General features: G+C 42.4%; 1 protein-coding gene across 2 annotated transcripts in view; it reads right to left on the bottom strand.

Moving 5' to 3' along the window:
• Window positions 1-25,659, bottom strand: part of mad1l1 (mitotic arrest deficient 1 like 1) — a 649,913-nt gene that overhangs the window by 578,112 nt on the left and 46,142 nt on the right. For both annotated transcript variants that reach the window (XM_033040804.1, XM_033040805.1), the window contains exon 10: window positions 15,472-15,558. In XM_033040804.1, the coding sequence (XP_032896695.1) occupies window positions 15,472-15,558 (87 nt within the window). The remainder of the gene's footprint in view (window positions 1-15,471; window positions 15,559-25,659) is intronic.

The raw sequence follows: 25,659 nt of genomic DNA, 5'->3' as shown, positions 1-25,659 counted from the left end.
CACAGATAGACATCGGTAATAAAGTTCACCAGTGTCTTTAGTGTACCAGCACTGCCTCTGATTGTTTGAAGAAATGAATGTTTGAAGATCAACACCCGAAGTTTGGCAAAAACTCATAATCTACTAAACAGCAGTGATGCCCACCCTCTGTATACTTCAGAGAAATATAATCCAGTTGCACTGCCAATACCTTCTTAGCTGATTCAAGGCATCGTCATCCAAAAAAAATCAATTTTTACCAGAGTAAAATATAATCTTCTCTCAAATTTTCTTCTCCAAATATAATTATGATTCACCCAGGGATGTTCATTGTAAAATATTAAATGTACAAATGGAAAGTGTACATGTACCTACTGTCTTAATAATTAGGAACAGCTTTTTGACTGCATAAGACTTTTCAATAATTTAAAAGAGTGCAAACAAAATTACTAAAACATAATTTACATCCTCAGAGTTCTTTTTTAATGCTTTCTTTAATTAATGGCAGATATGGTTTAGAAACTAGTGATTTATAACATCTTCTGCACACCTTGCCATGATTTGAAAACTCCTTTGGTGTTCCGTCAATAATGACCGAGGCTCAGCATCACATTGAGCTAACAGCACCACCTACAGCATAAAGAAACAACATTCCCCAAATCCTGTTCTATTCATATAAGATGAAAACAGTATTCACGTGAAAGAAACGTCTCAAAAATTTGGCTGTAAACAAAATAAATTTGATGTATAAAGAGGCTTGTTAAAGAGAACCCCGTGCTCATTTGGAAAAGCAGTAAACCTATCCAATTGCCAAGTTAAATGATGCACTTTGCCTTCACTACTGGTGAGCAAACCAACAAAGAATAATAATTTGATATGACTTCTATCCTCACCAATGTACCTGTATCAGAAATATTTGCCAGCAATGACAGCATCGGTAGGAGCCTTGTGGAGACTCAAGTCTCCATGTTACACCAGCAACACCCTCCATCATATTGCATGGCATTTCAAACATGCTGTAGTCTGAGAACAGATATGGTAGCTCAAAAGCAGGCATCATGAGGCACAATGGACTATCAGAAGCAGCAAAAATAAACATCACCACAACATATAACCTCATATGGTTCAGTATACTCCCAGTCTATCATTCAGATTAAGCCAGGGCATCACTGCTGATTCAATGAGCAGTGAAGAAGGGCTTGCCAGGAACAGCATCAGGCTGAGAGGAGGGCGCTGCAGTGAATTATAAAAATTGCGCAGCGCATTACAAACGCTAACCTGCCCTCCTTGGATGAGATATACAAGGCCCGATGCTTGTGCAGGGCCATAAATATCAAGAAGGACACATCCCACCCTGCCAACCACCTTTTTACTCTGCTACCCTCGGGGAGGCGACTCAGGTCTCTGCAGGCTCGCACCGGTAGACTAAAAAATAGTTTCTACCCATGTGCGGTAAAAGAGCTTAACTCCAATAGTGAACACTGGGAAGCAAGAAGTAACTTCGAGGAATACCGCTAAATTCTTTTAAACTCTTTTAAAAATGTATCTATTATTTTACTATTAACTGTACATATGTGTATTGGTTGTCGTGTTGTATTTCTTTTAACGGAGGAGAAGCAAATGGAATTTTGTTGCTCAGTTTTGTGTAATGACAATAAACATATTCTATTCTTCTATTCTATTCTATATACCTAACATGAAGATGTGTCATCCTAAGGAAGCTGCAATGTTAGACCACTTACATGCAAAACAACTAAAAAAAAAAGCATACATGGGCAAAGCAATCTTACAACCAACATCAAATCAAACCTGTGTAGTCCCATCACTAATTGTGAATAGTATCAAACATCCAAGAGGAGAACTCCAAAAATATCCCCATCCTCAAAAATGACATTGGCCTGGACGTGCGTGAGAGAAACAGCAGAAGCATTTGCAGGCATGTTCAATCAGAAATGCAAGAGACTCGAATCATCTATTAACATTCAATGGCATTGCCGTCACTGGGTTGCTTACTGTCAATATCCTTGGAGGCACCTTTGACCAGAAACTCAGCACATCAATCTGAATAAATACAATGGCTACAAAAGCAGGTCAGGAGTTGGGGGTGGGGACTGGAAGCAAGAAAAGACCAGGGCCAACAACAGATGACCTCAGGCAGGGTGGGTCCCTGATGAGCCAATTGTTGGCTAGGGATAGTGTTCGCTTGGGTAGCTTACAACCTAGCGGTATGAATGTTAAATTCTTTCATTTTAGGTAACTTCTACAAAACAGTCCCCTCCCCTTTCCCCTTGCTCCCCCTCACTAAAAGTCAGTTCACCAGTTCGCAATGACGTATCCTTCTTGGAATTACGACATCCTTAGCCAACAATAAAGGGCCTGTCCCACTTTCCCGAGTTACTCACGAATTCTCCAGAGCTTTCCCCTTGATTCAAACTCGGAGAATATCCGTAGCGAGTCCGTAGGTGTCTGTAGTGATGCCATAGGAGTCTGTAGATATATCGTAGCGGCTCGTTATGCCAGCCGTAGGTACTCGGGGCATCAGGTAAGTCGGGACGTTTTTACAGCATGACAAAAAAGTCCACGAGTAAAAAGATAGTTCGTAGATCACATAAATCTTAATTTTTTTTTAAAGGTCCTTTCATCTCGGCAGAGGACTCGGGAAAGTGGGACAGGCCCTTTAGCCTATCAGGGAACCACCCTGCCGGAGGTCATCTGTTGCCGCCCTGATTTTCCTGGTCTTTTCTTGATTCCAGTACCCCACCCCCCCCCCCCCCCACCTCTTCCTATAATCAGTCTGAAGAAGAGTCCCGATCTGAAACACCCTACCACTTCTTCCCACCCTGCTTCCTGTAAAGACTATCCCCAACTCCCAACTCCTCCGTCTACATCGCATCTGGTTCCCCTGTTCTGTTATAGATGAGGTCTCATTAGGGTCTCTTCGATATCCTGCAACTCCGTCCGCTCTTGCTCCCCATCCCCCACATTCGTAACAAAGACAGAGTCCCCCTCACCTTCCACCCCATCAGCCGTCGCATGCAGCACATAAACTTCCAACATTTTCACCATCTCCAACGGGATCCCACATCTTCCCATCTCCATCCCTTTCCACTTTCCGCAAAGGCCGTTCCCTCCACAACTCCCAGGTCAATTAGTCTCTTCCCACCCAACCACCCCCTCACCAGGTACTTTCCACTGCAACCGCAGGAGATGCAACACCTGTGCCTATACCTCCCTCCTCGACTCCGTCCAAGGACCCCGAGAATCTTTTCAAGCGAGGCAGAGGTTCATGGCACATCCTCCAACCTCATCTACTGCATCCGCTGCTCCAAGTGTGGACTCCTGTATATCGGCGAGACCAAGCGCAGGCTCGGCGATCGTTTCGCTGACCTCCGATTTGTCCACCTAAATCTACCCTATCTCCCGGTTGCTCAACACTTTAACTCCCCCTCCCATTCCCACACTGACCTTTCTGTCCTGGTCCTCCTCCATTGTCAGAGTGAGGCCCAGTGCAAATTGGAGGAACAGAACCTCATAATTCGCTTGGGTAGCTTGCACCCCAGCGGTATGAACATTGACTTCTCTAACCAAGTTGCCCTTGTTTTCCCCCTATCTCCATCCCCTCACCCTTCCCTGTTTTGCTACCAGTCTTATTGTCTCCGACTACATTTTCTCTCTGTACCGCCCACTCCTGATATCAGTCTGAAGGTCTGAATCAGTCTGTATGTCTCGACCCAAAAAGCCACCAATTCCTTCTCTCCAGAGATGTTGCCTGTCCCGCTGAGTTATTCCAGTATTTTGTGTCTAACTTCGATATAAACCAGCATCTGCAGTTCTTTTCTGCACATTTTGTTTCCCCTTTAAAATTGTACTCATGTTTTATCAACTTTCATCATTCTTGCTACCACAAAGGATTACTTCACACCTCTTTTCCCAAACCTTCTGCCATAACTAGATTATCGTGAACATCTATTGTACTCCACAGTTCCTTGCTGATGTCAGTTTTATTTTTACACCTGTGCTATGTATGCCCAAGTTCAAGTTGTGAATATAGATCAAGAAATGCTCCTTGGGGAACATTGTCGTCTTCGTCCAGCTAGAAAAACAATTACTCACTATGACTATTTCCTGTCCAGAAATTTGTATTCATGTTGCCATTCCCACTTTTATTTCATGGGTTTCAATTTTGCTGACAGGTTTATTTTGTGGCTGTTTGTCAAACGCCTTTTGGAATTCCAAAAGTGCAACATTAACCATAACTCAATCTACTCCATCACTCAAAAATCCAGTTAAGTACAATTTGATTTTCACAAAGCTGTATCCACTTTGCTTTGTAAATCCATATTAGCCAAAATAACTTGGGTAGCCTACAAGTTAATGGCATAAATACTGAATTCTCCAATTTCAATTAATACCTATTAATGTCACTATTTCCACCGATCTGCCAATCAACCCCTCGCACCTCGATCCATCTATCACTTGCCAGGCTTTGCCCCACCACCCCCTCTTTTCCAGTTTTCTCATCCTGACTCTATCAGTTTTAAGGTTCCTGAGCCAAAATGCTGTATTTCCATTTCCCTCTACAAACGCTTCTTGGCCCACTGAGTTCCTCCAGCACTTTGCTCCAGATTTCTGCATCTGCAGTGCAGTGCAATTAACTATTAATTTTACTTACTAATTACGACACAGGAGGCCTTCGGCCCTTTGAGTTCTTGCCAGCTCCCAGCAGGGCAATTTCATCAGTCCCATTTCCCCCTCATTACTTCCTGTAGCCTTTAAACATTATTGCTCAAATGACAGTCAATTTCCCTTTGATTCTTCCTGTCACATCTCTCCTAAGAAGCCATTTTATCTAATGAACCTACCGACATATCTTTGGGATGTGGGATTAAACTCAAACACTTGACAAACACACTTATAGTTAAAGTAAGAACATCTAAACTGCACTCAACACCCAAGATCAAGATCAAACCTTAGTTCCCAGACCTCGTTAATTGTCATTTTATTTCTGGGTATCTTTGCTGAGAATTTTCCCATTACTAAAGTTAAACAGACTGGACTGCATTTCTGAATGAACCCTTACATTCTATTTTTCTGAACAAGGATATAACTACAATTATATTGTAGTTATATTATAATCCTACCCGTTATCTGGGGATCATGACAGAAGTCTCTTCTTGCGATCCCCGGAAACAACGACACGATGCACTCTGTGACACATCGAGTGACCGATTCTGTCAACATGTTGGACGACGACAGAAGCCAACAGCGAGCTATACGCCGTCTGACACACGAGCGAACGAACCAGTTATCTCAATTGCTTTCTCTTTTACACTAACACTACCTACTTTCTTGAATAATACACTTCTAATATCTCTGCTGTGCCTTCTCCCCAAGAATTGATCTCAAAAGGGCATGTCCTACTTAGGCTATTTTTAGGCGACAGCTGGCGACTGTCATAGTCGTAGCAGGTCACTGAAAAACTGGCGACTGGACCCCTCTTCGACATAAAATTTGAAATAGAATCATTACTTCAACAAAAATAAACCGAAGTCAGCACCGGTGACAACCTACGTCACCTGGCGACAACCTACGTTAACCTGGCGACAACTACGACAGCACCTACGTCAGGAGAAGTCAAGCTCCGCTCATTGGCGTCAAACCCACTGTCGCAGACTGTCTCCGAAAAATGTTCAACAGGTTGAAAATCCAGCAGCGACCAGAAAGACGCTACGACTGTTTCGGCGACTGAGACTACTCATGACCATACAGGCGACACCCCGACGACCATATGGCGACAGCCTAGTCGCCTAAAAAATAGCTAAGTGGGACAGGCCCCCTAATCTAGTCTAGAACCACCCTTTTTTGCTTATATGCCTTTTCTACCCCTTTAATGTTTATATGCTTATGCAAGACATTTTTTGATTGACCAAAACTTTGTTCATATTCTTCCTTTCTGCCCAATTTTTAAAAATCTTCATTACTGATCTTCAGCATCCAGCCCGGGATCCACTTTCACCTGCTAATCGAATTCAAATCTCTTTTGGAACACTTGAACACAGAAGAATGAGAATGTGAACAGTTCAGCAATGGCTGATATTGATTGTTGGGTCCTGCCTTGGCCAACTCAGTAAAAGGCAATGTTGCCCTTTTTCAGGCAATGTCAAAGCCATGAATGAAAGAAAATCATTTAGGTTTTCGTCAGGTGTTCAACTATTGCCATGATTTGTCAAATATGCTCAGCTGCATCACTATATGTGTATACAACTTTATTCCTGACAACGTGGGGTTTACAGAAGATGATTTAATGTGGGGTTTACATAAGTTTATTTCTGCAGTTTTCCACCAAGCAGAGAATCTGTTTCCTGCTGCAGACACATGAATGAGACAGAAGCACTCACATTTTACAAAATAGGAGGCTTCAGCCCACTGAGTTGATACCAGATCTATTCAAGAACAATCCAGCTAGTCCTACTCCCCTGCACTTTGCCTCATAACTTGTACATTTTTGCTAAATGTTTATGCAGTTCCCTTCTGCCTTTTGAAGAAAGGAAGGGTCTGAGAATATGTTCAGCAACTGTAATAGGCCTTTCAGCAGATGCAGAGGAGAACCCGGGGTAAAAAAAAACAAAAAAAAACAACACTGGTCTTGACCAGAGCATTTTCAGACACAGGGAAATTAGAATTGGATGGTCTTATAGATCATAGTGCGAGAGGAAGTGCAGTCAAAACAACTGTTAATTTACAGTGGGAATAGTCATTAACCTATCATTTGAAATAGAGGCGTCTTATAAAGGGTAGTAATGGAAACAGATCATGGAAAAGGGCTGGGTGGACTTTTGACAGGAAAGGTTGTGAAACTTTAGTTCTGAACAAAAGCTGGAAGCAGCTCAAAAATACTCAAAAGTACCTGTCAGGTTAGGAAGGATTGCTGAATCTGTTTGAAATAAAGAATGGACCACTCACAAAAGTGATAGATATGTCTTGAAATAAGATTACCACAGTTACAATTTTAATTTGGAAAAGTGAATGAAAGAAGTTGTTCAAAGTGAAAAAAACTTCAGTCAGACAATGGAGGATGATGGTAGTCAAATGAAGACCCTAGAGACTGCAGATGCTGGAATCTTGAGCTAAAACACAGTGCTGGAGGAACTCTGTGGGCCAGGAGGCATCTGGGGACGGAATAGGAAAATGATGTTTCAGTTTGGGACCCTTCTTCACACCAATTGGAGTAGGGGGTAGAAAGCTGGGAAAGGTGGGATCTGGACAAAGCCTGGCATGAAGGAATGAATTTATTTCCTTACCAGCAGAGCCACCCGTCCCCCTCTGACCACCTGCTTGTTTTATCAATACGATGTGTATCCTTGGATGTTCAGTTCCCAGCTCTGATCCCTTTCCAGCCACATTTCTTGATGCCCGCAATGTCGTATGTACCAATTTCTAACTGCGCTAGAAGCTCATCCACCTCGTTCCGTATACTTTGTGCATTCAAATATAACACCTTTAGTTCAGTATTTACCAATTCTCTTCTCAAATTGGTCCCCATTTTGCCTGACCTTAGACTCATCCCTTTTCAAATTTTCTGCCCAATTACTTCTTCTGGAGACCTCACTAACTTCTCCTGTGCTCTCTTTCCCTTTAACTGCATCCATACATTTCCTATTTGTTGAACCCACCCTCCCACTATTTAGTTTACAGCCCTATCTACGGCCTTAATGATGTGGTTTTCCAGGACCATGGTCCCAGCAGGGGTCAGGTAGAGTCCATCCCATCAGAACAGCTCCCTCCTTCCCCAACACTGATGCCAATGTTTCACAAATTCAAACTCACTTCTCCCACACCAATCTTTGAGCCATGCATTCAACTCTTTAATCTTCTCGGTCCTATGCCAATTTTCTTGTGGTTCAGGTAGCAATCCAGAGATTATTAACATTTTTTATCTGTTTCTTAATTTAGTCCCTAACTGCTTAAATTCCCTCAGCAGAATCTCTTTCCTTATTCTACCTACATTATTTGTACCCACATGGCCCACAACGACTGAATCTTTCCCTTCCTATTCCAAATTCCTCTGCAGGTCAGTAGAGATGTCCCGAACCTGGGCACCAGACAACACAGCCTTCAGATTTTCGACCCTTGTGACAAAGAATCGTGTCTATTCCCCAAACTATACGATCCCCAATGACAACATCTCTCCTGTTTTGAATGATTCCCTGCTCCATGATGCCATTAAGGTTTGATCATCCTTCCTACAACCTCCACATTCACCTGCACAGGGAGAAAGAATCTCAAACCTGCTAGACAAGCACAAGGGCTGAGGCTCCACTAACACTGCCTCTTGAATCCCCCCGCCTGCCTCACTTGCAGTTACACATTCCTTGACCACAGACCAAATTGGAAGCAGGATGCGTCTGCCACCAGAAACAGGTAGTTCTCCCCATCCCTCATGTGCTGCAGCATTTGAAACTCAGATTCCCAGTCATCAATTTTGAGCCCGAGTTCCTTGAACAACCAATACTTGCTGCAGATGAGGTTACCTGGAAGTACAAAGGAGTCCACCCGCACCCACACCATGCAGCTGCATCACATTACGTGATCCTGCATGCCTCCTTTATTTATTTTCAACAGCTTCGGACCCGATAGGCCAGCGCTCATTTCTCACTGAAGCCTTGCAAGCCAAAGCTTCAAGTGCACTTTTCCTCAACAGCACTGCCACAGCACAGCCGCTTCCAACAGGCCACTTCAATGTATCACACTTTGCTTTTATTTGCTACTCTGCCTCTTGTTCAGTCAATCGTATGCCTGCTTCTCTCTATGTTACAGACTCTGATCGGATGCCTGCTTCTTTCTTTAATGTTTCTTCATGTTATCAAGCAGTTCTTTCTGCCCCTTAATTGCTTGGCTTGATGCAATTTATTATCCATTTATTATACCTATATTTTCTCCCCCTCTCCACCCCCAACACTTTGGTAATGTACAATTCCATTAAAAAATGTTTCTGCTGTCCAAGCTCGATTTTGATGAACATGATTTCCCTTTACGAATGTTGCCAGACCTGCTGTTTCTTCGAGCATTTCTCATTTTTATTTCATATACTTCATATCCCTGAAATAATTTTGATGGAAGATGGAATTATTTTCCAATTGTTCATCAAATTTATAATGTTCTAATTTTGGTTTGGAATATTAGATACTTTTAAAATGGAGATAATAAAGATCCAGACATTGCATGTAGCCTTTATGGAAAATTATAAAATTCTCTTCCCACCACAAGGCCAATCTCAAGCCTCACCTTCTTAGCTGTGAGGGCATTCATCCGTTGGTCATAAAGCTGAAATTTACATCCTCCTTATTGTTTAAACATGAAGCAAAAGTGAGAGCATATACTGCACAAAGTTCTTGGTAGATTAAAATTGTGTTGTGAAGGCTCCAAAAATAATATATCAACAGAAATACCAATCCAAAATATCAAATCTTGCGATACAACTTGACGTGGCTTATAGGGCATAATTCAATCTTGGTAAAGTAGCAAGAGCTGGTGTCATTTTTCATGCAGAAAAAAAGAAAAGTCACCCAAGCACCAATATAATTTGAAACACTGTGCATGTCTTTTAAAATTAGATCAATGCATTTTAAACTCTAACTAGGCAGAAAGGTTAATTGACATCACTGAACAAACGAGAGCTCATAGTTTTAATACAGTGGCAGAGCCAATTTATCTCTGGGACAATTAGGAAACAACCATAGGAAACTACAAACCTAATAGTACAATGTAATAAAAGGAACTGCAGATGTTGGTTTATACCACATATAGACACAAAATGTTGGAGTTACTCAGCGGGTCAGGCAGCATCTCTGGTGAAAATGGATAGGTGACCTTTCTGGTCGAACCTGAAACGCCATCTATCCATTTTCGCCAGAGTTGCTGCCAGACCCACTGTGTTACTCCAGGAGTTTAACAATACACTTGTACAGATACAGAAACACAGAAGAAAATATTTACAGAACTGCTTTCCTTCAAAATGTTGTGCTTCATGGCACTTCTGCATCAAAATGGATAATGAAAGGCCTAGATACAGTGAACGTGAAACGGATGTTCCCACTAATGGAAGGGTCTCAACTTTCAAGGGCATTTTCAAGTTAAAGAACTTTGATGATGCTGAACTGGCAAATTTTCCAGATTACAGTCATCAAAAAATATAGTATGGAAACACTCCAAAATACAAAAACAGAGATGTCATGTTGAGGTTCTATAAGGCGCTGGTCAGGCCACATTTGGAGTTCACGCCAAATCCACCCAAATTGTTATCGTCCCCCTAGATTCTATCATTCACCTACACACAAGGGGCAATTTACAGCGACCAATTAACCTGCAAACCCACAAGTCTTTGGGATGTTGGAGCCAAACATCCCAGAGGAAATGTATTCAGTCACAGGGAGAACGTGTACATTCCATTACAGAAAGCTCCGTTAAAGAGACATGGGTCTCTGAAGCTGTGAGGCTGTGGCTCTATCAGCTGCACCAAAGTGCATTATGGGTGTGGGACAAAACTGGAGCACCTGGGACAAAACCAACATGATCACAGGGAGAACACATGAACTCCACATAGATAGCACACAAGATCAGGATTAGTATTGGTTTTGTTTATCATTGTCACGTGTACCGAGATAAACATCAAATAATACTATATGAAAATAAGCAAGCAATATGCAAGTATAAAACGTAGTGCAAAGAAAAAACACCAGAGTGCAGAATGTAGTGTCGCAGCATTATAGCATTATAGTTACAGTGAAAATGCGGGTTAAAAAAAAGTGCCAGGTCCGCAATGAGGTAGGCTCGAAGGAATGCAGTATCTTATGGGGGTCCTTACAGTAGACTGATAAAAGTGGGGTAGAACCAGTTCCTGAATCTTATGGTACATGCTGTCCAGCTTTAATGTATTCTGCCCAACGCAAGAGCGAGAAAAGGGAAAGACCAGGATAAAATTATTCTTGATTACATTAGCTGTTTTGACAAGAAGTATAGATGGGAGTCATTGCGAGAGAAGGCTGGTTTATGTGATGAACTGGGTTACATTCACAACTCTGCAATTTTTTGAGGCCTTCGGCAGAGCTGTTGCCGAACATGCCATGATGCACCGGGATAAGATACTTTTAATGGTGCATCTGTAGACGTTGGTAAGAGTCCCGACACCTCCTACCTCACATTCATCCAGAGACTGGTGGTGGAATCTCATCTTCCTATCCCTACCACATTCTACTGTTGGTAGAGAGAACGCTCTTTGCAATTCATGGTTCACTCATCCCATTCCTTTTGAACCGCAAAAGATGAGAAACCTGTCCCTATACCTCTCCCTCACATCCCTCCAGTGACCCAAGCAACGCTTTCAAGGAAGACAGAGGTTCACATGCACCTCCTCTAAACTCACCTACTGTATTCAGTGCAAATTACTTGGCCTCCTTTACATCTGCAAGAACAGGATAAATTAGGCAAATGTTTTGCCAAACACGTGCTGCATCTCCTGTTTGCCAACCATTTTAATTCCCCTTCTCATACTGACCTTTATGTCCTGGGCTTTTCCATTGCAGGAGACACTGCAAATTGGGGGAATATCACCTCATATTCTGCTTGGGCAGCTTACAACCCAACAGTATGATTATTTAATTCTCTAATTCTAGGTAACACCCTCCCCCTCCCTTTTTTTCCCTCTTCCTTTCCCTGTGCCCCACCCTGGTGCGCACAGATTTCTCCATCTCTCCCTCCCCACTTTCTTCTCTTCCCTCCTCCACCCACCCATATTCCTTCCACCTAGATCCCTCCCTCTGGCTTCACATGTCACTCATCTTTCCTCATCTTGCACCCTGATCGCCTTTTCATTTCTAGCCTATGTCTACCCATCTGCCCATTTAAGCTCACTAACACGTACCCATCTATCACTTGCCAAGCTTTGTATTGCACCCCCATATCTTTTCCAGCTTTGTCTCTTCTTCCCCCTCACTCAGGCTAAAGAAGGGTCCTAACCTGAAACGTTGACTATCCATGTGATGTTTACTGACCCGCTGAATTACACTGGCACTTTGTGGTTTTGTTTTGCTCATTACATTGATTCATTTCCTCCCAACATTCATATTTACCATTGATGACCATTTGTTTTTTGTGATATTTACAATCACAATCTGCAGCTACATACCTCAATACCGCAACTTAAATACTTCATTAAATGCTTCTAATTAAATTATGCACTGGTTTCATCAGGAAGACTTGAAGTCAAATTTAATCTATATTTAGATTCAAACTGCTATTTTCTTCTCTTTGCAATCTGTCAAAATTCACAGCTAGAGTAAAAATACATTCAACAGATGCTATCCTAATAGCCATTTTAAACATGCTTTCTTAACTAAATATGTTCAAAGTGGCATTATCTTTGCAGTGCAAAACAAGAAATCAGAGGTAAATAAGTTGAATATCATATGAAGGATACATAAGAGGTATGCTGCTTGAAATCCATGGTTAAAATCAATTATAAAAGTAGTATTCTGTAAATTATGAAATGGAAAGAAATTTTCATACCTCTCTTTCCTTGTCAGTTCAAAATGCTTTATACCTATATCTTATTATTACATAAAACTCTCATCTTGTTTGTTTGTATGCGTGCGTGCGAGTGTGATCCCGAAACTGCGGCAAAACGGTACACGATAGCGCTACAATTTTTGGCCTATTTTACTCACCATTGTCCTGGGGTGAGCTGTCGCAAGTTTTATTTGGATAGATGTTATATTTTGCAAGTTATTCACATTTTAAACTTTACAAAAACTACTTTTACAAAAATCAATTCCATGTCCTGCCCGTTAGCTGCATACGACGTCACAATGATGTCACAATGGGTTCCCGAATCTAATTTACATTAAAAATTGTGATTTTCAAAACAATCCATTTTGATCAAATTCTTCCGTTTTCATTCACAATGACATCACAATGGGATCGCGAATCTCATTTACATGTTTAAAAAATCGCGATTTTCAAAAAAACTCTTTTAATCAAATTTTTGAGGCGGTTTCATTTTTTTTTTAAACACGATTTTCATCATGGGGGTTGGGATAGAGGGGTGAGCAGGGGATACAGGGAGAGAGGGTAGGGAGGGGAGAGGTAGGGGAAAGTGGGGGAGTTAAGGAGGGAGAGTGGGGGTGGAGGGGGGCTAGAGGGAGAGGAGGGGGGAAGTGGGGGAGGTGGGGAGTGTGGGAGGTGGAATAGGGCAATGGGGGAGGTGAGGAGGGAGAGTGGGATGAGGGGAGGTGAGGAGTGGGGGAGCAGAGAAATAGAGGGAGAGGAGGGGGGTAAGGAGAGGAGGGCGGGGATCCGGGGCTTGGGCGCTGAGGCTGGGTCTGAGGGCAGCGGCGCTGCTGCTCCGGGCCTGCGCGGCGAGGTTCGGGGCCTGGGCGCTGGGGCTGGGGGCGCTGCTGCTCCAGGCCCGCGGGGATGGAGAGGAGCGGGACCCTCGAGATACTGGGGAGGTGAGGAGGAACATTGGTGGGATTGAGAGAGAGGAGGGGGTAGGGAGAGGGAGGGGAAAGTAGCGGAGGTGAAGAGGGAGCATGGGAGACCGGGGGGGGGGGGGGGGGGGAATAGTGGGAGAGGTGGGCAGTGAGGAAGGTGAGATGGGAGCGTTGGGGGGTGGGATAGGGGGAGGTGAGGAGTGGTGGAAGGCAGAGTGGTGTCATCACATAGGAGGTGACAGAAATGGCAGAGGATGATGTGTTGGATGCGGAAGCTGATGCGGTAGGGAAAAAAAGGGAGGACCAGGGATACTCTGTCCTTATTGCGTCTGGGGGGAGAGGGTGTGAGAACAGAACTACAGGACACAGAGAAGACACGTGTGAAGGACCCATCTATGATAGAAGGGGAGACATTTTTAAAGTATTATCTTCTCAATGCTTTGTAAGCATGTCATAAAACTTGCAAAAGTATAGTAAATTTAGTAACAATATTATCATTTGTTTTTGTTTATTCTGACAACATGTCTAATTGTAACATCCTTAAGCTGTTTTGAGGCATTTGGAATATTGGCATTCATTGACTTCTTTATATTAGGTTTTAATTTAATTGTGGCACTATCCTGTGATTTTTAAGTGAATAGTGGGTTTTTGTGTGTGATTGCCTTGGGGAATTAAGCTAGAGCAGGTAAATTCTAATGCAGCTATTCAGCATTTGCACAATTTCCCCCATTTTTGTCATGTCTCCAATACCAGAGAGAAAACAAGATGGGTGTTTTATTCCCAAATAAAATAAAACCTATTCGGCCCAAATTGGTAAAGTGTGCTCAGCTCTAGCAAAGTATATGTATTTGGAGTCATAGAATGATACAGCATGTAAACAGGCCCTTCGGCCCAACTTGGCCACACTGGTCAACATGTTCCAGCTACACTAGTCACACCTGCCTGTATTTGGCCCATATCCCTTTATTTTTTGTTGCTTTACTGAGCAATTTGCTTTGATTTCTATTAAGGTGTTGTTTAGTGATACTTTTGTATTGTTTTCTGTCATGTATTTTAATATTTGATAGAAAAATTATTTAGAAATTAATTGCTTGTCATTGGGGTATATGACTAGGATTCATAGAATGACACAGTGTGGAAACAGGCCCTTCAGCCCAACTTGCCCACACCGGCCAACATGTCCCAGCTACACTAGTCCCACCTGCCTGCGTTTGGTCCATATCCCTCCGAACCTGTCCAATCCATGTCTAACTGTTTCTTAAACGTTGGGATAGTCCCAGCCTCAACTACTTCATCTGGCAGCTTGTTTCATACACCCATCACCCTTTGTGTGAAAGAGTTATCCCTCAGATTCCTATTAAATCGTTTCCCCTTCACCTTAAACCTGTCCTCTTGTCCTCAATTCACCTACTCTGGGCAAGTATCTAATGATCTGATGATCATATCTAATGATTTTGTATAAAATGTTAAATGTGCAATTGCTCTTTCTATTGATACTTTGGTGTTGAGTTTCTTCAGGGACATGGTGAGGGTTGATAGATAATTTTGTTTAGTTCAGTTTAGAGATACAGCACGGAAACAGGCCCTTCGGCCCACCGAGTCCGCACCGACCAGTGATCCTCGCGAACTGACATTATCTTACACACAGTAGGGACGATTTACATTTATACCAAGCCAATTAACCTACAAACCTGGACGTCTTTGGTGTGGGGGAGGAAACCGAAGATCTAGGAGGAAACCCATGCAGGTCACGGGGAGAACGTACAAACTCCCTACAGACAGCAGCCGGCGGAGTCAGGATCGAACTCGGGTCTCTGCTGCTGTAAGGCAGCAACTCTACCGCTACACCACAGTGCCTTGCAAATTAAGGGTTTAAACTTTAAACAGCATATGCAATACAGGACCTTGCAAATGTAATCAATCAGAATAATTACAGTTTCACCAAAATGTGTCTCTCTAAAATTTTAGAAATAAGGTTAACTGCCCACCCTGAAATTCTACCCACCTGCTGCTGACAGACGAATTTTGTTGCTTGAGTACAAGTTCACGTTGCTGTAACATAATAATCTCCCTTGATAGATCTTCGGGACTCCTTAAAATACAAACAGAGGAAGGTGATGCAAACAATTAAAAAACATTGGCAATAAAATCAGTGCTGGAAAGACTCAGCAAATCGGGGTTTCTGTGGAGAGAGGAACATAATTAATATTTCATGCCAATGATTATACATCAGAAGGGTCTGATAGACTCTGAGAGTCACTGACCTGAAATATTAACTGTTTCTCTCTGCACAGATGCTGCCTGACCTACTGAGTGTTTCTGATACTTTTTTAATTTCAGATCCAAAATAATCCATTTTGATTTCCAATTTAAACTAAATTAAAACTGCATATCTGCATACAATCATTTATTAATAATTGTCTTTTATTCATGATCTTTTCACCAATAAGAATTCATTCTATTGCACAAATTATTTTTCAGCTCTCAATTTCAACTAGATAAAATAAGAAACATCAATCACTGTTATCACACTGAAAACTAAGTTTTAAAAATACATTTCTTCAGAAATGCAAATGAATAAAATGATAGCACTGATAAGACTTGCACTGTAGGATTAAAAGAACTTGCATTAATTAAGAAATTCAGTTAGATTCTTTCACAGCCAATAGTGACCCTTCAATTAACTATTATATAAAATGAAACACAGCAAGACGTTATTTTCAACTATACCCAATCAAACTGTTAAAATACCATCACATTCACATTAAAATACCATTAGATTATCTTTAGCATCTTTTTACTGTCAATACCATCACAGGCTTGAACTATTTTGCATAAATATTGAATATCTAAAGGAAAATAACTCAATTTAAGGACAAAGTCGGGCTAATAATAACATTTTACAGATTGCAACATCAATATTGTGTGTGCAATTGAAAATTTGTATTTCACTGCTTATTGAAAAGCCCTAAGACAAAACATGCTGTTAATCAAAATACTTAAAGAGTTATGCCAAATCAAGCATTTCGGGATGACATTTGTTTTCCTTCTGTGACCAATCACTTGATTAATCCATCAGCCTTTCAACTTATTCACAAAATGTTATTGAAAATATTCTTATTAAAATAACGATCAATTAAATTTTCCTCTGTAATACTGCGGAACTACATGCATACTTTATGCTCATTTGCAGCATTATCAAAGCCAGCAGTACATCATGCAATGTAAATGCAATAAAAAATGGTTGTCAATTTTAAGATAACTGCCAAAAGAACCAGGAGAAAGGACAAGAGGACATTCCTGTTTCACAAAATTACAAAATTGTTCTGGTAGGATAATGGAAAGCAAATGACATAGGGTATATATCTGAACAGAGTTAAAAAAAACTGCTGATAGAACTCTGCAGGTCAGGTAGCATTCACAGAGGTCTCAACTCGTAACACTGACTATCAAAGTTCAAATTTATTTGTCACATGCACCATAAGGTGTAGTGAAATGTAATTTACCATGCACCTTTATAATTAAAAAAGGACACAATACACAACATAATTCAACACAGACATCCACCACAGCATTCTTCACTGTGGTGGAAGGCAACATAGTTCAGACAGTCCTCCTCCCTTGTTCACCCGTGGTCAGGGCCCTGATCCTCCGTAGTCGCAGGTACGGATGGCACGATGTTCAAGCCCTTTGGTTGGGATGGTCGGAACGCCGATGTCGGGACAGGTCGAACACACCCCCGCGGCCCAGAGCTCCCAAATCGGCCGCCTCCTTACCGGAGACCGTGGCTTCCAGATGTTGTAGGCCGTATAGTATGTACTAGACTAAGTGGGACCCGTTGGGTCCCACCATCACACAGGAGGGCTGGTCCCCCAATGCAATATTCCACCTCTCCAGCAATTCCAATATTGGTGGCCAGTGGGGGGGGGGGCATCTCTGGAGCGCCAGTATGGGTGTTGTGCGCTGAAGGGACTGGTTTCCAGAGGGCTAGTATGGACATTGTGGGCCAAATGGATTCTTGGGCTGGCGGCTCAGTCACTCAAGCCTGTTGTGCTGGCAGCTCACTCACTCACAGCTGGTGGGCTCGCAGTTGACTCACGGCTATTCCTTGAAATTCCATTTCAAGCAGGGTGCAAGGGCACCAAATTCAAGTGCAATCTCATACCATTTCAAGCAGGGTGAAAGGCCTCTTGTAGTGGCTTGCCCGTCCCCGAGGGAACAACAAATTTAGAGGCAGGAGCAGGCAGCTTTTCCTTATGCGACTCTCGCACATCATGCAGTAAAGCATGGGATTCAGGCACATACTCATATTCGGAGTCAGCTCCATAATGATCTCCGACACTCCCCTCATCCGAGTGGGAGGAATATTGCAACCCTGAACCAGGTGTTGCCACAGGCGTACGACTCGAACTGCCTATGCATGCCTCCGTAACACGGAGCATATTCTGTGCCACCATCTGACCCTCATCCGAGTGGAGGAATATTGCAACCCTGAACCAGGTATTGCCACAGGCGTATGACTCGAACTGCCTGTGCATGCCTCCGTAACACGGAGCATATTTTGTGCCACCATCTGATCCATCAGATGTTCCAATTGAGACAAACGGCCAATCACATCTGCCATAGATGTGGGGACAGAATCCTCTTGTCCCGAAGCGTCCGACAGGACTTGTCTCACATACTTGGCTTTGGCTTTGCCCCGACTCGGGGTTGTCAAGCTGTTCCCTCTAGGAGCCGAATCGGTACTAGCTGTGCAGACCGGCGCTGCCGGCGACTACGAAGTAGAAACGGATGGCCGTCGGCTTTTCGCACTGCCGCGATCCTCTGCTGCTGGAATAAATCATCATTATTTATTGTACTTACCAGACAGGTTGCGCTTGCTAGTGACTCCGAGTCTTTGCTCCCTTCTGGAGCCTCAACGGAGTATTTCAGAGAAGGAAACAGAGCGCAACTCTGAACCAGGTGTTGCTTCCTCAGGCCCCCATATGACCCAGTCGAGCCGGCATCATAATCAGAGTCACCTCTTTCCGATACACCCCTCGACAGAGTGGGAGAAATACTGCAACCCTGCCAGGTGTTGCCACAGGCATATGGCTGGAGCAGTACACGGAGCATAGTTTGTTCACATGATTAAAAAGAAGCATATCCCCATTAGATCAGCGATTCGATTGCTTTATCGATACCCACAGTTGGAGTCACTTATGAAAGAATCTCCAACAGTCCCCTCTACTGAGCAGAAATTATCATGACGCAACCCTGAACCAGGTGTTGATCCCACAGGTGTCTGATAGACACAGCTCAAAAAGCTTCCTAAGCCAGGAGCTCCTTTCTGGAGCCTCAATGGAGTTTCTTAGGGGGGGAAATAGAACGCAACCCTGAACCAGGTGTTGCATCCTCAGGCCTCTTGCTGACTCCCTTTCGGAGCATCAATCTGTACAGGCATTGCCCGTAAGATGCTCTGAACAGCCGCCTGCTCCAGTGGAGCCCCATTCTGCTACGATAGTCACAAACGTGACCGAGCGTCAACCGATATTATAAACTGTCAGCTCTATTTATAGCTGCCTTATAAATAGAGCATACACTATACACTGCTCTACAGCGTATGCTGAACCGACCTCAGCCGGCAGCAGCTATTTTTAAATTGCTAGGTGCTGCGGAAAAAAACCCCACAGCGAATACTGACCCGGCAGCTAAGCTTTCATGGCGGTTGCTGTCCTGGCCGCGGCTATTTAAAAAACCCCCGGCTGCTGCAATATTGTATCCCGCCAGCTCCTTACAGAGCCTCCACGGCGGCCTCCAAATCCGGCCGCCTGCTCCCGTTCGGAACTCCAACGGCGACAGCAGCACAGGCTGCGCCCGTCAGCTACTCCGGGCCCGCTGTACCGCAGCGGCCCGTTCCTGAAAACAAAATTGGCTTACCTGCCAGAGCAGTTTCGAACTGCTCCGATTCCCGCGCCATGCGTCGACGTATTGACGCGCATGCGGGCTGGCAGGCTCTTCACGTAGTCGCTCACGTGACTTCGAAATAAAATTCATAACCTAGCTTTCTAAATTACATTTCAATGGGGAAATTAGATAAATATTTGAGGAAACTAATTGAATAGTCTCTATCAAAAAGCTGGCACAAGCACAATTGACTGTCTCAAGATGCTAGACTCGCTCTTTCTGATAGCAAACCCCTTCTCATGAAAATGGTCTTGTCTGATTCTGTGAGCATGGCCAGGACTCAGCAACTGCACAACACATCATGCTTGATGAATAATAAGTACGTTCCATTCTCCCATAAACTTCAATGAACAAGTCAATAATTACTTGGGTTTAGCCTTCGAATACGCCTATGCAGGGGGGTCGTCTGTGCACTGCAGGTATCATGCCAAAGATGGAATGACCTTGGATCTGCTGTGGAAATAACTGTAACCCATTTGCCCTGTATATTAGCTCTGCTGTAGTAGGACTCTTGCTGTTGATATATAGCATGGCGGCAAAAGGGATGGAGATACAGTGACCTCCATTATGTTTGGGACAAAGACCCATCATTTATTTATCTCCACAATTTGAGATTTGTAATAGAAAAAAAATCACATGTGGTTAAAGTTGACAGATTTTAATACAGGCCATTTTTATACATTTTGGTTTCACCATGTAGAAATTATAGCAGTATTTATATATAGTCCCCCCATTTCATAGCACCATAATGTTTGGGACACAGCAATGTCATGGAAATGAATGTGGGCATGTTCAGTATTTTGTTGCATATCCTTTGCATGCAATGACTGCTTGAAGTCTGCGATTCATGGACTCAAGTCAGTCCGAGGAGGCCTCCAGCTCCATCTATGGTAGCCCTCAGAGCGACCGGAGATGCGATCCGGAAAATAATCGCATCTCTGGCATGGTAAGAAAATGAAAAAATGTTTCCCCCTCCCTCCTCCCCCTCCCTCCACATAAAAGAAAATGGAGAACATTTACACAGACTTTTAACGCACGCTAAAAAAATTTTTTAAAGACAAAAAGAAAGCGGGACTGCCAATCGTTCGGCGCCCCTGGGACACATGGCTTCACAAGTGTTTCTAAGTCAAAGAAGCCATTATGAGATTGAGAAACAAGAATTAGATATGTTACAAAACTTACCTTCAGCGGCGCTGCAGTTCTGCCACTGGCCATGTGCACGATTTTGGCGCCTTTGAGGGGGGGCGGGGTTAAAATGTGGTTTTCACCTACCTGTCCTGGATTATATTTTCTCGGAGTGCAAGCTTTTGCTGAAGAATTGTACCGACGGGCGTTCTGTGAAATTATTATTTATTTTATTTTTTTAAATCGCCCGACAAGTTCAGCGCTGGAGTAATCTAAAAATCAGCTTCTAAAGCCGTCAACGCTGACAACGGGGACGGATTTCGCGTACGGGACAGGTAAAGGAAAGCCGTTTATTTTATGTATAAAAGTGCTCCTTAAGATGCCTTTAATTCACATTTTACGTTGCGAAACGCTGATTTTTTCCCCATACGAACCGGCAGTATTTTTCGTGCCGATATGGGGTGTAAATTCACCGCAACCACAACGTTCCAAATGATCGCGTTCCAGAAAAACCCACTCGCAAGATGATTTAAATGGCCATTAATTTGCAGGTATTAAACACTAAATTCCTTCCATTTGGCCTATAAATCCATGACAATGAGATTTAAAAATCATGTTATATTGTGAATTATTGTGTGTATGTCATTTGGACACGTAGGCTATTTAAAAATGTTGATCTTTTCTTAAGAAATGGATGGATGTTTAGATCTAGTAATTGAATTATGTAATTAGCTACAATTGGGTAACTAACTAATTATATGCTTTAATTTCAGGTTATCCAATTAAGATTGTTTCATATTTCTTTCAGAATGCTTCAATCTACAATAACTGAAAATTTCTTTCAGTTCTCTTAATTTTTAAGAAAGTTATGGGCTTTTGACTGTCCTCGATCACATCTTTTGTGTTGTTAATGGAAAAGCAATAGGAACAAGATGCTAATTTCCGAGTATGTAAATGGCCATAACTTTTTTATTACTGAAGATATGAAAGTGAATTAGGTGTCAAATTAAACTTCTTTTTATGCCTTATCTGATGGGCTAAATTGCAGACTTGGTTTTTAAAATCTCAAAATTTTGTAACATTGCTACAAGAATAAAACCAAACATTAGGCTTACCAAAATCAACTGTTTGGAACATCATTAAGAAGAAACAGAACACTGGTGAGCTTATTAATTGCAAAGGGACTGGCAGGTCAGGGAAGACCTCCACAGCTGATGACAGAAGAATTCTCTTTATAATAAAGTAAAATCCCCAAACACCTATCTGACAGAACAGAAACACTCTTCAGGAGTCAGGTGTGGATTTGTCAATGACCACTGACCGCAGAAGACTTCATGAACAGAAATACAGAGGCTAACTGCAAGATGCAAAACACTGGTTAGCCGCAAAAATAGGATGGCCGGGTTACAGTTTGCCAAGAAGTACTTAAAAAAACAACCACAGTTCGGGAACAGGGGCTTGTGGACAGATGAGACAATGATTGACTTATATCAAGTGATGGCAAGAGCAAAGTATGGAGGAGAGAAGGAACTGCCCAAGATCCAAAGCATACCATCTCATCTGTGATCCCTAACAGAAAATCTCACAATTCCCCCACAACCCCCTCCCCTGATAGTGACTCAGTCAACTAAAACCACTAAATAACCACAAAAACAAAGCTGACCTCAAGAGAAGTAAACAATGTAGGCAGTTGAAATCCAAGACTCAACAGAGTCAATGAGCTTGTGAACTGATGAAAGATGGAAAGACTGTTGGACAAATGCATAGACCATCTACAGCCCCAAACATCTTGCTGAGACAATGTAAAAGAACAGAGTTGGCATTATCAAGGGCAAGGGAGGCAGTACCAGCTAAAAGGAGAAAGAGGTAGGCAAATTTTAGACAAAATACCTCAGAGATATTGTTATTTTGACCATCTTCAAGAAAAGAGAGAAGTTTGATTAGGATAACAACAAAGATGTCCCTGCTTCTGGTACAGGGAAAAATAATGTGCCCTCCTCAATTGCCTCCTCCCAATGGCAGAAGAGCAACTCTCCAATTCACCGTGTGAATTCCATTCAATTATAGGTAAAATGGGCATAATCTGCACTGCTCATCATCTTCAACAAAAACACAGGCAATGGTGTCAGAGACCTCTCCAAAGATTTTAAGTCCATCAATTGAGAGAGATTGTAAAACATCCTTTTCAAATCTAGCTACCAGCAGGTTCATTTCCATCATACTAAACAAGATAGATTATGAAGGTGATGCAGCATTATCTCATTGGCTCAAAATGTTCATGGAGCAGCAAGATGCTAATGCTTCGAACAGTCCAATGCATTAATTTCAAGCTTATCATCGTTTTCCGAAGGAGAACTTGCTGGATGAAGCAAGCTCCATCGGCAAATACTTCCTTTCTGCAACTCCTTTCATTTCAATAAGGCAGAATAAGCCTCAACTATAAAACTGACAGATGGATAAGCCAGATCCCTGGCTTAACAGCTACTAAAACTGTCATAAATTGAATATTTAAGTAAACTAAAACAATACAAAAGTGTAAAATGAAATTTCCCTTAATCCATCACAGTCATCCCTTTTCATTCAAATGAATGGAGAAAGCTCCAATAAAATGCAAACCATTCAAGCATTTTTCCCCATCTTAAATAGTGGGAAATTGACACCACAGTGCAAGGGTTGAAATTTTCTAATGAATGGATTTCAGGAAATTCAGAGGCCTCCGCATTCACAAAATTCCATGCAAAAGTTCCAAACTTGCTAACACTCAAACAGAATTGGCAACATTTCCTTGTTAACATAAATGGCAGTTGTTTACATAAGAAATCACTTCTGCAAGAACCACAAGAAATAGTAACAATAACAAATCATTCTTATCATACACAAAACATTATCTATCTATCTATATATTAATAAAAGTCTCGTCTTGTTTCTATCAATCTATGCGTATGATGTTATATATTTTTATATTTATATATTTTTTAAAGTTTAAAATGAGGGAGGGTAAATAAGACAAAATGAGCAGGCAGTTGGGGGCTAAGGGTGAGTGGTGGAATATTGCATTGTGGGAACGGGTTGAGTTGGGGGAACGGGTAAGTGGTGGAATATTGCATTGAGGAACGGGTTGTGTTGGGGGACCAGGCCTTACGTGTGACAGGGACCCAACAGGTCCCACTTGATCTAGTACATTACTAAAACTCTCATCTATCTATCTATCCATCTATCTAGCTATGCGTATGTGCTCCTGGAACTACGCCAAAATGGTACATGATAGCGCCAAAAATGTTTGCACCACCTTAATCACAATTGTTTGACAAGTGGTTGTTTTGTGTCCAGTTTCGTTCAGATTGATGTTATATTTCACAAGTTATTGACATGTTTAGATTTACAAAACCCCAATTTGAGAAAAAAATCTTCCCTGTGCTTACAGCTAGGTTCATAAGGTTCATTTATTGTCACATACACCAATAGGTGTAGTGAAATTTCACTGGCCAGGTCAGTCATACAACTTAAAAAAGCAACAGACTCAATAAAAATATTTTAACATAAACATCCATCACAGTGACTCCGACACATTCCTCACTGTGATGGAAAGCGAAATAAAGTTCAAGTCTTTCCCTTTTTGTTCTTCCTTGGTCGGAGAGGAGGAAGAACAAAAAGGGAAGGACTTGAACTTTATTTTGCCTTCCATCACAGTGAGGAAAGTGTAGGAGTCACTGTGATGGATGTTTATGTTAAAATATGTTTTGATGTCACAATGGGATTGTAGCCCTGCTCGCAACATTGTTGCTATTCAAGTACACTGAGTCCTGCTAGCTCTAGCAGGTCCAAATGCATTTTTCTTAGTCACAGAGCCCTGGTTCAGTGACGTAACTCGTACAGCTCGACGGGAGTGTCGCAAAGCTGAACGCAAGTGGAAGAAGGACAAGCTGCAGGTTTCATTTCAAATTCTAAAGGACTGTTGGCGTCATTACCAGAACACTGTTAAAGAGGCCAAAAGAGAATACCTGTCAAACATTATTGTGTCTAGGCGTCACGACCCACGTGTGCTATTTAAAATCATTGACTCTGTTCTAAATGCCCCGCAGCCTGTCTGTCTGGAAGCATCGTCTGAAATGTGCAATGACTTCCTGCACTTTTTTATTAATAAGGTTGTTTCCATAAGGGCTCTTATTTTAGCTCCTGCCTCTGACCCCTCTGTTTCTGTCCCATGCCTGGTGGTATTGGATAAGTTTGTGCCTGTAACATTGTCGTGTTTAGAGGATGTGGTTAGCCATATTAAGCCATCGGGTTCCCCTTGTGATGCTGTCCCTCCTCATCTTTTTAAAGAGGTTTTCCCTAGTATAGGTCAGTCGGTTCTTGCCATTATTAACAGCAGCTTGTGTTCTGGGGTTGTCCCCGTAAGTTTTAAACATGCAGTAGTGCAACCATTACTTAAGAAACCTGGCCTGGATCAAACTGTTCTGGCCAATTTTAGACCGATCTCCAAGCTGCCTTTTATCTCTAAAATTCTGGAGAAAGTTGTTTATGCTCAGCTAAAACTCTTCTTGGACGAGCATAATATTTGGGAGGTTTTCCAGTCTGGGTTTAAAACTATGCATAGTACAGAGTCAGCATTGCTAAGGGTTTTTAATGACATCCTCCTAGCTAATGATTCTGGTAATTATGTGGTTCTTGTCCTGCTGGACCTATCTGCCGCCTTTGATACAATGGACCATGGTATCTTAATATCTCGGTTACAGCACCTAGTGGGCATTTGTGGCAGTGCCCTGGGATGGTACAGGTCTTATCTGGCAGACAGAACTATGTGTGTAAGCCTTGCTGGTTTTGAATCCTCCTCCGCTCCTCTGTCATATGGGGTTCCACAGGGCTCAATTTTAGGGCCCCTGCTTTTCTCACTGTACTTGCTTCCTCTGGGTTCCATTCTTAGAAAGCATGGCATCCCTTTTCACTGTTATGCTGATGATAGCCAGCTATATATGCCGCTGAGGAAGGAAGATGCTTTTTCTGTCATATCACTTCTGTCATGTCTTGAGGACATTAAGTCCTGGATGGCCCTAAACTTTCTAGGGTTTAATGAAAAGAAGACAGAGGTGATATTGTTTGGTCCCAATGGCTGCCGTGAACC

The sequence above is a fragment of the Amblyraja radiata genome, chromosome 22, assembly GCF_010909765.2.
Source record: "Amblyraja radiata isolate CabotCenter1 chromosome 22, sAmbRad1.1.pri, whole genome shotgun sequence".
In the NCBI taxonomy this organism is placed as follows: Eukaryota; Metazoa; Chordata; class Chondrichthyes; order Rajiformes; family Rajidae; genus Amblyraja; species Amblyraja radiata.
The sequence above is the reverse complement of the archived record's forward strand: the minus strand, read 5'-3'. Positions and strand labels throughout refer to the sequence as shown.